This window comes from Miniopterus natalensis, chromosome 7 (genome assembly GCF_054644295.1).
Source record: "Miniopterus natalensis isolate mMinNat1 chromosome 7, mMinNat1.hap1, whole genome shotgun sequence".
Taxonomy (NCBI): domain Eukaryota; kingdom Metazoa; phylum Chordata; class Mammalia; order Chiroptera; family Miniopteridae; genus Miniopterus; species Miniopterus natalensis.
In genome coordinates, this window is record NC_142087.1 from 40,664,258 (window position 1) to 40,679,020 (window position 14,763).

Sequence of the window (14,763 nt, forward strand, 5' to 3'; positions counted from 1 at the left end):
AATTACCTCTATTTCTGTAACATTTTGAGTTTTTAAAATCTTCCTTGCTTCATACATTCAAATTCATGGTGTCATAACTGAGTGGAATAAGCGTGTGAGAGGTAGCATTGTTTTCTCCTTTAACAAATGTCAACGACTATCAATGATCTCTTTTGATTGCAAATTATTTAAATATGTAAACGTTGGGCTTCTAGCGATTTGTGCCTTTTCAACTAAGCAGAACATGGAAACAAATTCCAAAATTGAGACAGCATCTTCTGACAGCCAGTCCGGGAACCACAGACTTGGAAAGATCTCTGGCAGTCGAAACAGCCCTCCTTTGCCAACTCAGAAGCTTTGGCTCAATCCCCACTCCTCACAGTTTACTTGGAGCACTGCACAGCCTAATACCCACTATTGATCTTATACAGGCTTTGGCAAACGACCTCTTTTCTTTGCCAGGTTAACAATACCATGATCTAGCCAAATAGTTTCTTACAGTGCACCTGAGTTTTAAAGGTGTGGCATTCCTGCATTTCAAATTTCAAAAGCCTGGAACTTGGCATAATTCCTGATATGCCTCATACACTTTCTTTTTTTTCTTCCTTCCTTCCTTTTTTTTTTTCTTTCCTCCTTTTGTCTGTCTTTGTGTCATTTCCACCCCTCATTCTTTTTTTACACGATTTTCAAGATAATTTAGTTTAAAAAAAAAAAAAGAGCATCTAACCCACAAGCCTATGGCCTCCATTTGACCCAACAACAAGGCCGCAATAAAAAAGAATTGTGAAGGAGACTTCTGGGGCTTTTAGTTACCTGAGGGCAATAGCCAAGGAGTGACCTAATGCTCTGGTTGCTGAGAGAAAGCAGTCCTTCCTGGGGCACAGTCAGTTCAAGGATGCTCTGTTGAGACTCCTAACCCAGGTTTTGTAGTGACGACCCACCACCATACTAGCACCTGCCCAGCTCGTACTAAAAGGAGGCTGGCAACATGCTGGGTCCTCTTTGAAGCTATCAGATGACAACAAGCCCACTGTCGTTATTTTCCATTTCCTCCCTTTATTTTATTTGACAAATATATTACAATTATTTGAAATAGAAAGAGTCTTTATGTTGAAAGCCTATTCCTTTTTCCTTTGCTTAAAGAGATCTTCATGGGCTTGGCCAGGTAGTTCAGTGAGTTAGAGCATCATCCTGATATGCCAAGGTTGCAGTTTCAATCCTGTCAGAGCACATGCAAGAATCAACTAATGAATGCATTAATAAGTGGAGCAACAAATTGCTCTCTCTCTTCCTCTCTCTGTCTCTCTAAAAAAAAATCAACAAATAAAAAAATAGAGATCTTCAAGCAAAAGGATGTCAAACACAGAGGGTTTTAAATAACCAATGGATTCTTGTGTTAAGGTAGATTTGAAGTTTGTCAATAAGACAGTGCAAACCTGCCCAGCCGGGCATGGCTCAGAGGTTGAGCATCGACCTAGGATCCAGGGAATTGCAGTTTGATTCCCAGTCAGGGCACATGCCCGGGTTGCGGGCTCGATCCCCAGTCGGGGGCGTGGAGGAGGCAGCCGATCAATGACTCTCTCATCACTGATGTTTCAACTCTTCCTCTCCCTCTCTCTTCCTCTCTCTGAAATCAATAAAGACATATTAAAAATAAAAGGTACTAAAAAAAAAAAAAAAAAGACAGTGCTAACCTCATACAAATGGGAAGCTGGAGAGTTCCTCTCCCCTGAATGTGGGGGCAAGGGTTGCATTAGGCCTAGGTTCTTCCATGCTCTGTTCTAACTAGGAAGCTCATGGGACAAGAAGCATGATCCTCTTTTTTAGAAAGGTGTAATTCTTGACCTCAATCTCCTCACCCCACATCTTTCTTTTGACCTATCTTTTATTTTACATAAGGAGATGTCTTGGGTTCTTACATCAGTTAAAGAGTGCCATTTCACGAATACCAAGATCGCTGCATTTTGAGACGCCACATCTATTGGCCTTGACAGAAGGCTTAGTGAAAAACACCTGAAGTCCCCTACAAAGAAAGAGCAGGTCGGACCGGTGTTTCTCCTCCTGAAACTAGATTTAGCCCTGAAAAGCAGCCATGAGGTGAATGAAAAAGAGAAAGATCACCAGAAGCCAGAGGACTCTGCAGCAGAATGACTGAGTTAGTCCCCTGAAGATGGTTTTATGACTTGAGTCCGCATGGTGGAGTGCCCTGCAGGTCCAAAGCGTGTGTGTTCTGAAGATAATGACTGTGCTTAGTTTTTGTTCACGACTTACTTTGTTTAGACAGTCCCATCAAACAAAAGAGACAGGAGTGGGCCTCTGCGATTCACCATCTATGTGCTGACTTGTAACCTGTTGAACAGAAAAGTCATGAAAGGGGGGCAGAAAATCCTCTAATTGAAATATAAACTGGTTTCATAGAAAGAGCACAAAGCAACAGCTGAGGTGAATTCTAACAAGTGACTTTCCCCTTGCTCTTCAGAACAGACAGGGTATTGTGTCCCATACTGGTTGATCCGGTCTTTAGTTTTGTGGTTTTTTGCTCCTTAGGCCAGAATATTGGCTGGTCTTTTTTCAGGAGTTGTAATTATTACATCTTGTGCCTTCAGGGCATGAAGGATCCAAGGAGCTTCAATACTGGAAATTGTGGGTTTGAAAATAGCAAGACCCTGGGTTCAGCATTTAGATTTTTACCAGCAACCAGCAACTGATCTATTCTTTTCAAAAATGCAGAAATTAATCCAGTGACTCCCTCTGTGGTTTTCTCAAAAATTTAAAACAACAGCAACTTGATTGCACCCTTCACCAATAAGGAACTTTGCACATGAAAGACTTAAAAAGTTTTGTAGAGCAGAACATTCTTTGAAAGCTCTTGGGTGGAAGAAAGCACTTGCTTGAGGAACTTAATTGATAGAAACAGTGCAGCCTGGACAGGGCTGCCTGAGTTCAAAGGCACCGCTTTTAATCCCAAACCATTTTCATTTTACTTAACTTTTATTTCTTTCTGGGTGACTAAACTGCAAACTTCTACTAATCTACTGCCAAGTAATTTTTCTTAAGAAGGTGGATACTTTACAAGATTCATAGCCAGGATCCTCTGTCAAGAATGGCAGTGGTACAGTTTTGTGTAGATAAAAACAGGCACAAAAAAGTAGGTCATTCTGTTTTGTATGTGAAACAGACTCTGTCTCTGGCAAGTTTGCTCCACTTGAAAACAATAAGGCACTAGTCCGTCTTTAAGTCTGGAAATGTAATGCCTCTGGCAGTACATGATCTTGGAGAGTGGAGCCTAGTGTTTTTTCATAGCTGGGATTTTGTGTTAGTAGAACAGCCACAATGTCAGTGTTGCAAGGGAGAGTCATCCAATTCACACATATGCAGCTGGAGAGAGAGTTCAGCTTCGGGAGATGCCACTTAACATTTTGGGGATGAACAAGAATACAGAAATGGCCCATCACAGCCAAGACATAAGTGGCTCTCCTTCCTTTCATTGCTAGTACGAGAGATCTCTAACATCACTTTCAGACTTTCAGACTATGTAGTTTTTTAATTTGAGAGTTTCAAAACTTATAAAATGACCAGGTATAATACCTTCAACAAAAGCGGTTTCTTAAAAACAGTAAACAGTGAAATGGGCCAGTTTTGTCTGGTCTATCTTCATAAAATGAACCACAACATATTTGATCTTTTTGACCGCACTAGTAACTCACACAGATTAGTGCAGCCACTTTTTTCCCTAGACATTTATTGTGTAGGGGGAAAAATTAATTTATTGAGATGATGAGACTCTTTTTTTTTTTTTTAATATGTTTTTATTGATTTCAGAGAGAGGAAGGGAGAGAGTAGAGAGAGATAGAAACATCAGTGATGAGTCATTGATCGGCTGCTTCCTGCATACCCCCTGCTGGGGATGGAGCCCGAAACCTGGGCATGTGCCCTGAATGGGAATTGAACCTCGATCTCCCTGATCATAAGTCAATGCTCAACCTCTGAGCCATGCTGGCTGGGTTGAACTCACTTCTTTTTGTGACTTCCAATCTTTCTTCAGTCTTGCAAATAATTACTTACCTGTTTTGTTCTTGTCATTCTTTTGATGGACCTGAGCATTCATCCTAATTGGCTTTCATAGAGTGTTCCAGGAACATTAAGAAACATATCTAGTTTATTAAATGTTCTATGGACATTGTTTAGTGCACTATTGTTTAAGCCTGGCACTATTGAACATGAAACAGTAACTGAAAATCAACTGGCAAGTAAGCAGTCTTAAAATGGCATAATCCTGAACTGGTCAAGAAAATGTACTGTCTCCCACCCATTTGGATGGCTACTATTTAAAAAAAGAAAAACGTTAAATAAGTGTTGCCAAGGTTGTGGAGAAGTTGGATCCCTTGTGCACTCTTGATGGGAATATAAAATGGTGTTAACTGCTATGGAGAACAGTATGACAGTTCCTCAAAAAATTAAAAACAGAATTACCATATAATTCAGCAATTGTGCTTCTGGGTATATACCCAAAAGAATTGAAAGCAGGGTCTCAAAAAGATATTTGTACACCCATGTTCATAGCAGCAGTGTTCATAATAGCCAGAAAGTAGAAGCAACCTAAGAATCGATCAAGAGATAAGTGTGTAAACAAAATACAATATATACATACAGTAGTCCCCCCTTATTTGTGGCTTTGCTTTCTTGGGTTTCAGTTACTGGAAGTCAACCATGTCCAAAAATATTAAATGGAAATTTCCAGAAATAAACAATTCATTTAAATTGTGCACCGTTCTGAATAGTGTGATGAAATCTTGCTCCATCCTGCTCCGTTTCTCCTGGGAAGTGAATCATCCCTTTGTCTGGCGTCTTCTCGCTGTGTATACGCCCTGCCCTTAGTCAGTAGCGGTCTCAGTTATCAGAATGACTGTCCCAGTATCACAGTGTTTGTGTCCAAGTAACCCTGTTTTTACTTATTGGCTCCTAAGTGCAAGAGTAGTGCTGTTGGCAACTCAAAAAAGAGAAATTGTACAGTGCTTCCTTTAAGTGAAAAGGTGTGTTCAGTACAATAAGAAATTTTGAGAGATCATATCCACATAACTTTTATTACAGTATATTGTTATAATTGCTCTATTTTAATAGTAGTTATTGTTTTTACTCTCTTACTGTGCCTAATTTATAAATTAAACTTTATCACAGGTATGAATGTGTAGGAAAAAACAGTATATACAGGGTTCAGTCCTATCCATGGTTTCAGGGATATGCTGAAGGTTTTGGAGCATATCCCCATGGATAAGGGGGGGCTATTATTCACCCTTTAAAAAGGAGGAAATTCTGACACATGCTACAACACTCATGAACCTTGAAGACGTTATGCTAAGTGAAATAAGCAGCCACAAGAGAACAAATACTTTATGATTCCACTTATATGAGAGACCTACAGTAGTCAAATTCATAGAGAGAGGAGAACTGGTGGTTGCAGAGCCTGGGGGAAGGGCAGAATGGGTCCTAGTTATTTAATGAGTATAGAGCTTCAATTATCGAGGATGAAAAAGTCCTAGAGATGGATGGTGGTGAGGGTTGCACAGCAATGTGAATACTGTACTTATGCCACTGAAAATTGTTAAAATGGTCAATTTTATGTATTTTTTCACAATAAAAAAATATACATATTAGATCAAGAAGTTTCCTTTTAAAAAAAAGGGAGAAAAGAAATACAGACTGGGTAACAGACACATGATGCCGCTTTCCGGGGACTTCTATTCTCCATCATTGTTTCCTACGCGCTCCAGGAGCCAGTAAAGCTTTTTTGGTGTAGTTTAAACTACTTCACACCCACACCTTGTCTGAGAAAGGAGTCACTGCTCCTGTGTTCTTCCCCCATCCCCCCCTCTTGCACACGTCTCCACCTTCATTGCAGGAGTCCATCAGAGATGCAGGAGCCATTTGGCTGGGAAACACTAATCACATGGATGTCCATATACAATGCTCAGGTTGCATCTCTTCACAAGTTGTCTTTCATCACCTTGGTAGAAGGGCTGCAGGAAGGGGAATTAAAGGCACAGGGGAGGACGGTGCAGGAGAACACTAGACCTGTGAGCTGATTTTTGCTTCAAAAGCTTTGTACCAAATAATAACAATGACCTATATGATCAAGAAACAGGTGACTCCTTGTCAGGGAGAGGAGTCTTAATTTTAAGAGGAACTTAATCAATGTTTTAGTTTGCTTTCAGGGAAGAGCTGCCCCTGGGGAAATGTGATTTTGCCAGATTCATGATAGTCTTGTCGCAGTTTGGGTTGATTCCCCTCCTCCCACTCCTGTGCAAATTATGCATAACAAGATATAACTGAATTGCTCCCTTACCCCTCACCAGTCTGAATTTCAGGATTCAAGCTGCCCAGACTTGGGGAGGCAGCTGGACATTATACTGGTGTTTTGTTGTTTTTTAAAAATATATCTTTATTGATTTCAGAGAGAGAGAGAAACATCCATGATGAGAGAGTCATGGGTCGGCGGCCTCCTGCGCGCCCCCGACTGGGGATCGAGCCGCAGCCCGGGCCTGGGCCCCGGCCGGGAATCGAACCCCGACCTCCTGGACCCTAGGTCGCCGCTGAGCCGCTGAGCGGCGCCCTGCGGGCTGTACCGGTCCTGACAGCTCCACACGCTGCTCCACTTCCAAAACTCCTCTGGGTCGGCTTCCATGCTGAGCAGAGATGAGACGCCTGCACTGTGCGGGCCTGCGGCGGCTGGCACGCTCGCACCCGGGCCTGCCCCGCGGGCTGCGCCGCCGCGACCCCCGGGCCCCGCGAGGAAGAGCGGACGGCGGCGTGGCTTCAGAGCAACGCCTTGAGGTAACCCCCTCCTCTGTTCTCCAAGCTTCCGCAGGTTCACGCGGTCCAACAGCGTGACGACGGCCGTGCAGGCCGACCTGGACCTCCACGACCGCCTGGAGAGCTCCCCGGAGCCCGCCGAGGACAGCCCGTGCGCGGGCGCCGCGCCGCGGCAGTTCTCCCGCGACGCCAGCACCTCCACCGTCAGCATCCAGGGCTCGGGGAACCACTACCACGCCTGCGCCGCCGACGACGACTTCGACGCGGATTTCGACCCTTCCATTCTGCCTCCCCCGGATCCCTGGATCGATTCGATCACCGAGGACCCCATGGAGGCCGTGCAGCGGTCGGTGTGCCACCGGGACGGCCACTGGTTCCTGAAGCTGCTGCAGGCGGAGCGGGACCGCATGGAAGGGTGGTGCCAGCAGATGGAGCGAGAAGAGCGGGAGAACCGCCTGCCCGACGACAGTAAGTAACGCAGCTGCGCGCCCGCACCCCGCGCCCCCGCCCCGCGCCCCGAGACTCCCGGTCGGCCCGCAGTGCAGCCCCGCCCGGGGCCGCGGGGGAGCCGGGTTCCGGCTGGGAGCCGGGCGCCCGGGCGGCACCTGGGACCCCGCGCTGCCCTGGATCCGGGACCCCGCGCTGGCGCGGGTCCTCTGGAAACAGGAGCTGAGCGTGGGGCGCCCCCGAGGGTGCTGAGTCTCAGGAAACAGAATTCTAACGAGTTCCAGGTCCGCAGGTACCTGGGCACTGGGCACGTACCAGCTTACGGTTTTGGGGGGTGGTTTTTAAAAATATTTTTATTGATTTCAGAGAGAGGAAGGGAGAGAGAGAACATCAATTATGAGTCATCTATCCGCGGCCTCTTGCACGCCCCCTGCTGGGGATCGAGCCGCAACCACGCCTGCGCCCCGGCCGGGAATCACGCCGGGATCTCCTGGATCCTAGGTCGATGCTCAGCCGCTGAGCGCGCCCCGGGCAGCTTAGTTTTATTATTGTCATTAACAGACAATATCAAAACAAGACTAGTCATGTACAGGCCAGGAAGGGGGCCACGCTCATTTGCACACTTAAGCCCGCCTTGCGTGCACTTTCTCGCTTACATTTTAGGGAGGCAAACCTGCAGCTGCTAAATTAACAGGAATTCCAATTTAAGGGGTTAAACTAAATGATAAAATAAAATGTGATGAATAACTAAGTAATGAAGACCTGACACACCATTGTTTTGAAACTTGGCCTTTTAGCAACAACAATTCCTATTGAAAACTGGCAAAGTTGCCCGGCGGGCGTGGCTCAGCGGTTGAGCGTCGACCTGGGATCCAGGCGATCGGGGTTCGATTCCCGGGCAGGGCACATGCCCTGTTGTGGGCTTGATCAATGACTCTCTCATCATTGATGTTTCTGTCACTCTCTCTCCCTCTCCTTCCCTCTCTCTGAAATCAATGAAGATATTAAATAAAAAAATAAAATTAAATAAATAAAAAACTTCAAAAAAAATTGGCAAAGAAAAAAATGGCAGATCACTACCATTTTGAGGCACATTTTACACATTTTCAACAATTCTGAAATTCGATATAGTTTACAATCACTGTGTATTTTAATGTTGTGTGCTTATTTTCCTCTGAAAAACTATTATTAAATGAATGGTCGACCTTCTAACTGATGATTTTTTTGAATCAAAGAAATTTAGTAGTAGGCTGCCTTCATTTTTGTGTGGGAACCAGCTAGAAGAGTATTGTCCTGGTGTGGCCTTTTAGACCTATTTTTAAAATCAGTGTCGAACTTTTTATTATGAAAACTTTAAAACATGCATGTAAGTAGAAAGTATAATATAGTGAACCCCCATATACCCATCATGAAGTTTAAAGGTTCACCAGTCTTATCTTCTTATCTAACCCCACTTATTATTTTTGCCAGAGTCTCTTAAAAAAAAAAAAAATCTAACGCATTGTGTCACTTCACCGTGTATCGCTCACTGATAAGGACTTTTTTTTTTTTTTTTTTACATAACCATCATGCATTATCTTCTCTAACAAAAATAATAGTAATTTCATAATAATTAGACCAAGAGCCTGCTGTAAACCATGTTAAAATAACTCACTAAATAAACCAAACTCATTGTGTCAAGGAGCAGTGAGTTTCCCATTAAGGAACTATTTTTCAATGAAAGCTAAGCCTGGAAATAACAGCAAGTTGTGGGATTTCCTCGCTGTGTCCGCTTTCCTGCTCACATCTTTTCTCTCTGCTCCTTCCTCCTGCCTGGACCCTACCAGCTGGCTGACAAGCGTATTTGTTACCTTTATGAGCAGGTTAAATCCATAAATGGGTTTCTGTACCATTCCTTTGGTTCTTTCATATTATGAGTGCAAACAACTTAACAGTGGAAAGTAAATCTCCTCAACACTTACCCCTGAGAGTTGGTGCCAGTGCAGGCTCACCTGAGAGTTGACCCACAAGCAGAATCAACGTTTTGCCCTCAGAACAGGTGAATGAGACACCACCAGGAGCACTGAGCGGCGACAGGTTTCAGTAAGAAAGCCCCAGCAGTTGCTTCTTTCCCCCTGGTGGGCATACCCAAAGTTTCCTTGATTTTCCTAGGAAAAATCAGCGTCTCAGGAGCACTGGCCTTTGAACGCTGCTCAACAGAACAAGCTGTCTTTCAGATTTCGGTCCATTCTATTCATTGGCCGGGGCTCACTCTACCTTCCTGGCTGGCTTTCAGTGGGACCCAGGGAAGCTGCTCACCTGATTTTTCTTTTAATCTGAAATTGGATCTACTTCTCTCAACCCAGCTTCATAATGATGCTTAAGGATAATCATTGTGTAACTATTTTAGAAAATCATCCTTTAAAAGAACTATGAAAACTATATGTGGTTATATAAAAAACAATGTATTTTGATACAACCACATATATTTGAAAGGCAACAATCTTGTCAGAAAACCAGGTTCTCATCCTCTGTTTGGGAAAAAAGAAAAGCATATTTGTATTTTGAAATGATAAAGTCCCAAAATAATAAACATGAACTGCCCGATCATTCGCTGTTCTAAATTAGGACTTATAAACCTAATCCATATGAAGAGATTTTTGTTACGAGAGTATTTGTTATAACAAGATTTGTTCTAAAGAATGATAATTTGCTGTCTCTGTACATGAAGGTGCCATTGTCCCACCCTTAATAAATTGCACTTCTTGAAGGTGTTTTCCTCAGAACAGTGATAAATTTTCTCAAATCTACCCCTTTATTTTATGAGGTTGCTGCCTTGGGGGGGAGGTGCTAAAGTCATGGTTGCAGAACAAGCTAAGACAACTAGGGGTGGGACTATTTTTAGTGCTTTGCTTTAAAGTACACAACTGAGAAAATTAGCCTTAGGTGACAAGTATGTCATGAACCCTTCTTGACATTGTTCTCCCTTTGTAGTTTGAAACATATTTTAATATCAGAACCCCCTTTCCTAATTTAAAAAATACATACGACACCCATAAATATAACAGGAGGAACAGTGAAGCACTTCTGGTGAGGGCCCGGAGGCCTGGCTGCTTAGCTCCTACCACCCCAGACCAAGGTACCTAAAAACACACCCATCCCCCCCAAAATAATAAGATTCCTAGGATACAGTTTGAAAGCCAATGGTCTATAGTGAAAAATCCAAATTATTACTTTAAAAAAATTTTTTATTGATTGATTTTAGAAAGAGAGAAAGAGTAGAGGGAAGGAGGGAGAGAAAGAGAGAGATTGAGAAACATGGATTTGTTGTTCCACTTATTCACGCATTCAGTGGCTGATTCTTGAATGTGCCCTGACTGGGTATGGAACCCGCAACCTTGGTATATTGGGACAACAATCTAACCGACTGAAATACCTGGCCAGAACTCAAATTATTACTTTTTTAAATATAATTTTATAACTTTAGATTGAACTGCTTACACAAAGTTTAGAAATAAATCCCTTTTACATGTGCTTTTTAAAATGTACAAAACTGATCCAAATTAGTAGCATCTATTTATATAAGCGCAACTAGTTTACAATACATGGTTCTTCCTTCAAGCCTCAGCTTGGGCCTCACCTGGAAGTCTTTGCAAAATGTCTCCCCTCAGGCTGCATTGGATGTGTTTCCCTGGTGCTTTTGTAAAAGCCTGTAAGTTTCTCTATCAGGTATTTCCAACGTAATTTTATGATAATTTGTGTATCTCTCTCCTCCACTGAAAAGTGAGCTCTCTGAGGACAGAAATTATTATCATCTCATTATGTTCATATTTGCTAGCACATAGCAGAGGATCAGTGAATAAGTATTTGAGTCCTCAAAATACTTTGGAAATTTTGTTTTACAAAAGTATTTTACCTAACAAAACATTTCTTCCTAAGTAGCTAAAAAAATACTCAATAAGTAACTAGCAGTTATTTTTGCCAAAAGATGGAAGGAGGTTCCCTTGTGAGGGGATGAGCCCTTCCCATGAGAGCAAGGATTTGGCAGAGAGAGGAGCACCTGCCACAAAAAAGATAGAAAAGACTGCTGCACTGGTCACCTGGGTGATCTGGATGAGCCCTGTGTGTCCCTTCCAGCTCTTGGGACGCGATTCTATTCTGCCAGCCCTTGAAGGCCTTCTCTATATTTTATGCTCTGGGCGCTACAAAACAGGAGCTCCAATCTACTAGCATTCCAGATTTCTAACCAGTGCGGAGGTAAATTCATATGCACAGGACAAAGAGTTGCAGATCCCGGGGAAGACATGACCAGAAAGCCGCAGCAAACCTCCGCCGTAAGAAGGGCGAACATAAGCACACGAAAGACCATTCGTCTTGCCTTTACAATAACCCCCCGGCAGTGGGCCAGAGACTTTGACAGGTTGTTTTATTTGCCCTCAAAACAGCTCTCTGGCAGTATCTCGTCCAAGGTCACAGAACACAGAAGTGTCTGATGGAACAGATACAACATGAATAACATTTGACAAGATAATGATACTTTGTTGCTTGGTGCTGTCCTCTAAAGCTCTCTCTACATATCTCTCCCCGGCTTCTTGGCAACCACAATTCTGTTCTGATAACTGGGCCTGAAGTTGCACAGGGCCTTTGTTTTACTAATCCTCTAATTTAACCTTTTCTCTTCTCAAAAGAGGGGTGGTAAGGAAGGGAGGTCAATTCTTTTTACAGGCATAGCCAATTTCTAAATAAGCAGCTTTCTAAAAAAGCCATCTATGTACACCCAGAAAAATAGCTTTGACACATGGGTCAAACACAGTTGTGTCTTGTCTCTTGGTCAAGTCACCTTGTGTGTTCTTCGGGTCCTATACAAGGAGGACCTCTCTTCAGGGTACATGAAGAAGGTGGCTCCTTGACAAGTCCCTCCCAAGAGAGCTAGTCTTCAAAGTCTTCATGGGAAGATAAGAAGGACAGAGGGAGAGAAAGGAAGATTCTAACCATACTTGCTTATCTTACGTTGTTGGGCACCATAATTATCCCAATTTTCTAATTTTTTAAAATGCTCAGTGATTCTAGCCGGTTTGGTTCAGTGGTTAGAGCGTTGGTTTGATTCCAGCCAAGGGCACGTACCTCAGTTGCAGGTTCCGGCCCAGGGGCGGTGTGTGGGAGGCACCAGTCGGTGTGTCTCTCTCTCGTTGATGTTTCTCTCTCTCTCTCTGTCTCTCTCTGTCTCTCTCTGTTTCTCTCTCTCTTTCTCTCTCTTCCTCTCTCTCTCCCCCTTCCACTCTCACTGAAAAGCAATGGAAATAATATCCTCAGATGAGGATTTAAAAAAAAAAAAGTTTGATGAATGTACTTAATGTCTCTCTGAACTGTACACTTAAAAATTGTTAAATAGTAGTTCTTATGTATATTTTATCACAGTAAAAAAAACACAAAACAAAAAAACCTTTAAAAAAAATGTCTACAGTAGCTAAAGGTAGGTAGAACGAGTGTATTATCATCATGCTCGGAGTTGTTCATTATGCTTATAGGGATGTAGGGCATTTTTTTAAATGTCTTCCTGAATTCAAAATACGGCTGACCCTTAAACAACACAGCTTTGAACTGTGTGGGCCCACTTATATGAGGATTTTTCCCCCAATAAATACCTGTACTGTTCTTGTAAAGAGTCTGTGGACACAGAGGACCTACTGTGTGTGCATTGACCTGTGCCATCTTATGTTAGGGGACTTAGGCATCCTTGGGTTTTGGTATCTGCTGAGGTCCTGGAACCGATCCCCCATAGGTATCAAGGGACAACTTAACTTTTGGAGGAGTCAAAAGTCATATGCTGATTTTGAACTATGGGAGTCGGTGCCCCTCACCTGTGCATTGTGCAGGAGTCGACTGTAGAGTATGTTCATGGCAGGGAAGGAGGAGGAGGAGTTAGGAACAGAACCGATGTGCTCAGTGGGAATTTGAAGTGCAGATTTGGGCTTGGGTGGTCGCAATCATCTTTCTCTATTAGAGAAACGATGGAGAAAGAGCCATCCCATTTTGATTATTCAGTGATCCATTATTTTATGATGTCATTATCCTCACTGTGACAGTTGCTTCCTAGGGACTTTGTTTTTGGCATTCCCGGGGCTGGAACACACTTGCCCAGTTTACCTGAAACTGGATAAATGAGGCCACGCAGGGCAGAGTGAAAACAAGCACTTGTAGTCACCCAGTCCCCTCAAGCTACCTTTTGAAAAGTGTAACCATAAATTCTTCGGGTGTGCGAAGCTATTATTTTCCCTGATAAAATAAAAGCAGAGCAAGGACTTTCATTCTTGTTTTAAACCTTCATCCCTGACAGTCGATAGTAGGTTTTTGGCTCAATAACAAAACAATGAGAAGCTGCAGTGAGTGAGTTTTCCTCCAGACCGTGGCAGCTGACAGAACGCTTGTTCCCTCAGCACTTGAAGTAAAATGATACAAGCTTTTCTCAGACAATGAAGCCTTGTGTGAAACAGCTGTCTCGGGGAGATGGCTCAGTGCTGTTTGACAGTGGCTTGTATGTTACATGGATACGTCTGGTATTATCTGACCGGGAATGAAACGGCCAGATGGAACTGAATGCTTCTAACCTGGAATGCTGTCTACCGCGGGGGAAAAACACGGGCTCGGGTTTCAATGGCCCTGGGATGGAATACTGGTTGATTGTGCTTGGAAATCTATCTTTGCCTCCTGAATCGTGAACAACTTCTATGTGGAATTTTCAGGCTCTATCTGAAACGAACTGATAAACCTAGAGCGTGTGCAGGAGGTAGATTGATTCCACTTTAATGTTGCCTGCTAATAGCATCCAAGTCAGTGAAACTTGGCCTTGAGTCCCCCAGAAGGCTTGTGAGCCTTGGCAGGGAGTGTGAGACTGGTAATGAAACCTGAAATGGGGTTTGCCCGGTTTCAGGTTGAGTTACGGAAGCTGTGCACAGTCATCACTGTGACCGTCTATCGGTGCGATCGCCGGGTCGCTCTGCCCAGTGTCGCCTGTAGCATGTCTCTGCAGCCTTCGAAACAGTGGGCGGCAGGCAAAGCAGCTCTCGTAATTTCTGCAGTTTGCCTGCCTCAAGCCCTCGTGTATTTCTAAGCCGGGAGAGATGGATGCCTCCTAGTTACTTTCTGTTGTAGCCTCATCTTACTTTTGAAGTAGGCTTCCAGAGGTCCTTCCCTGTCCTCCCTCACCATGTGTGCGCGCACACACACACACACACACACACACACACACACTACATAGTTTTTTTGTGTGTGTCTTTTCTCAAGGTCTGGCCAACCTGAAATTAGTGACTGAGGAGGAAGTGAAAGTAGTGAAAAGGAAATTGTGTGTAATGTGACTTACGTTTAACTTTCTAGATGCTCAGTTCATTTCGCTTTGCATAGCACTGAGCACAGAGAGGAAGGTGTTGGTGCCAGAGGGACATTACAGAGCATGCTTTTGTGGGTGTGACTCACTGGGGGTGGTCTGGAGGCTGAGGAGAGCGCTGAGGCATGGAGAGGTGAAGTGTTATGGCAAGTTGAAGACAGAAC

At 43.6% G+C, this 14,763-nt stretch overlaps 1 protein-coding gene across 8 annotated transcripts in view; it reads left to right on the forward strand.

Moving 5' to 3' along the window:
- The window catches only part of DLGAP1 (DLG associated protein 1), a 587,128-nt gene that overhangs the window by 558,542 nt on the left and 13,823 nt on the right, over nt 1-14,763 (forward strand). For all 8 annotated transcript variants that reach the window (XM_087818968.1, XM_087818969.1, XM_087818971.1 and 5 more), the window contains one exon: nt 6,836-7,257. In XM_087818968.1, coding sequence (XP_087675094.1) covers nt 6,836-7,257 — 422 coding nt within the window. The remainder of the gene's footprint in view (nt 1-6,835; nt 7,258-14,763) is intronic.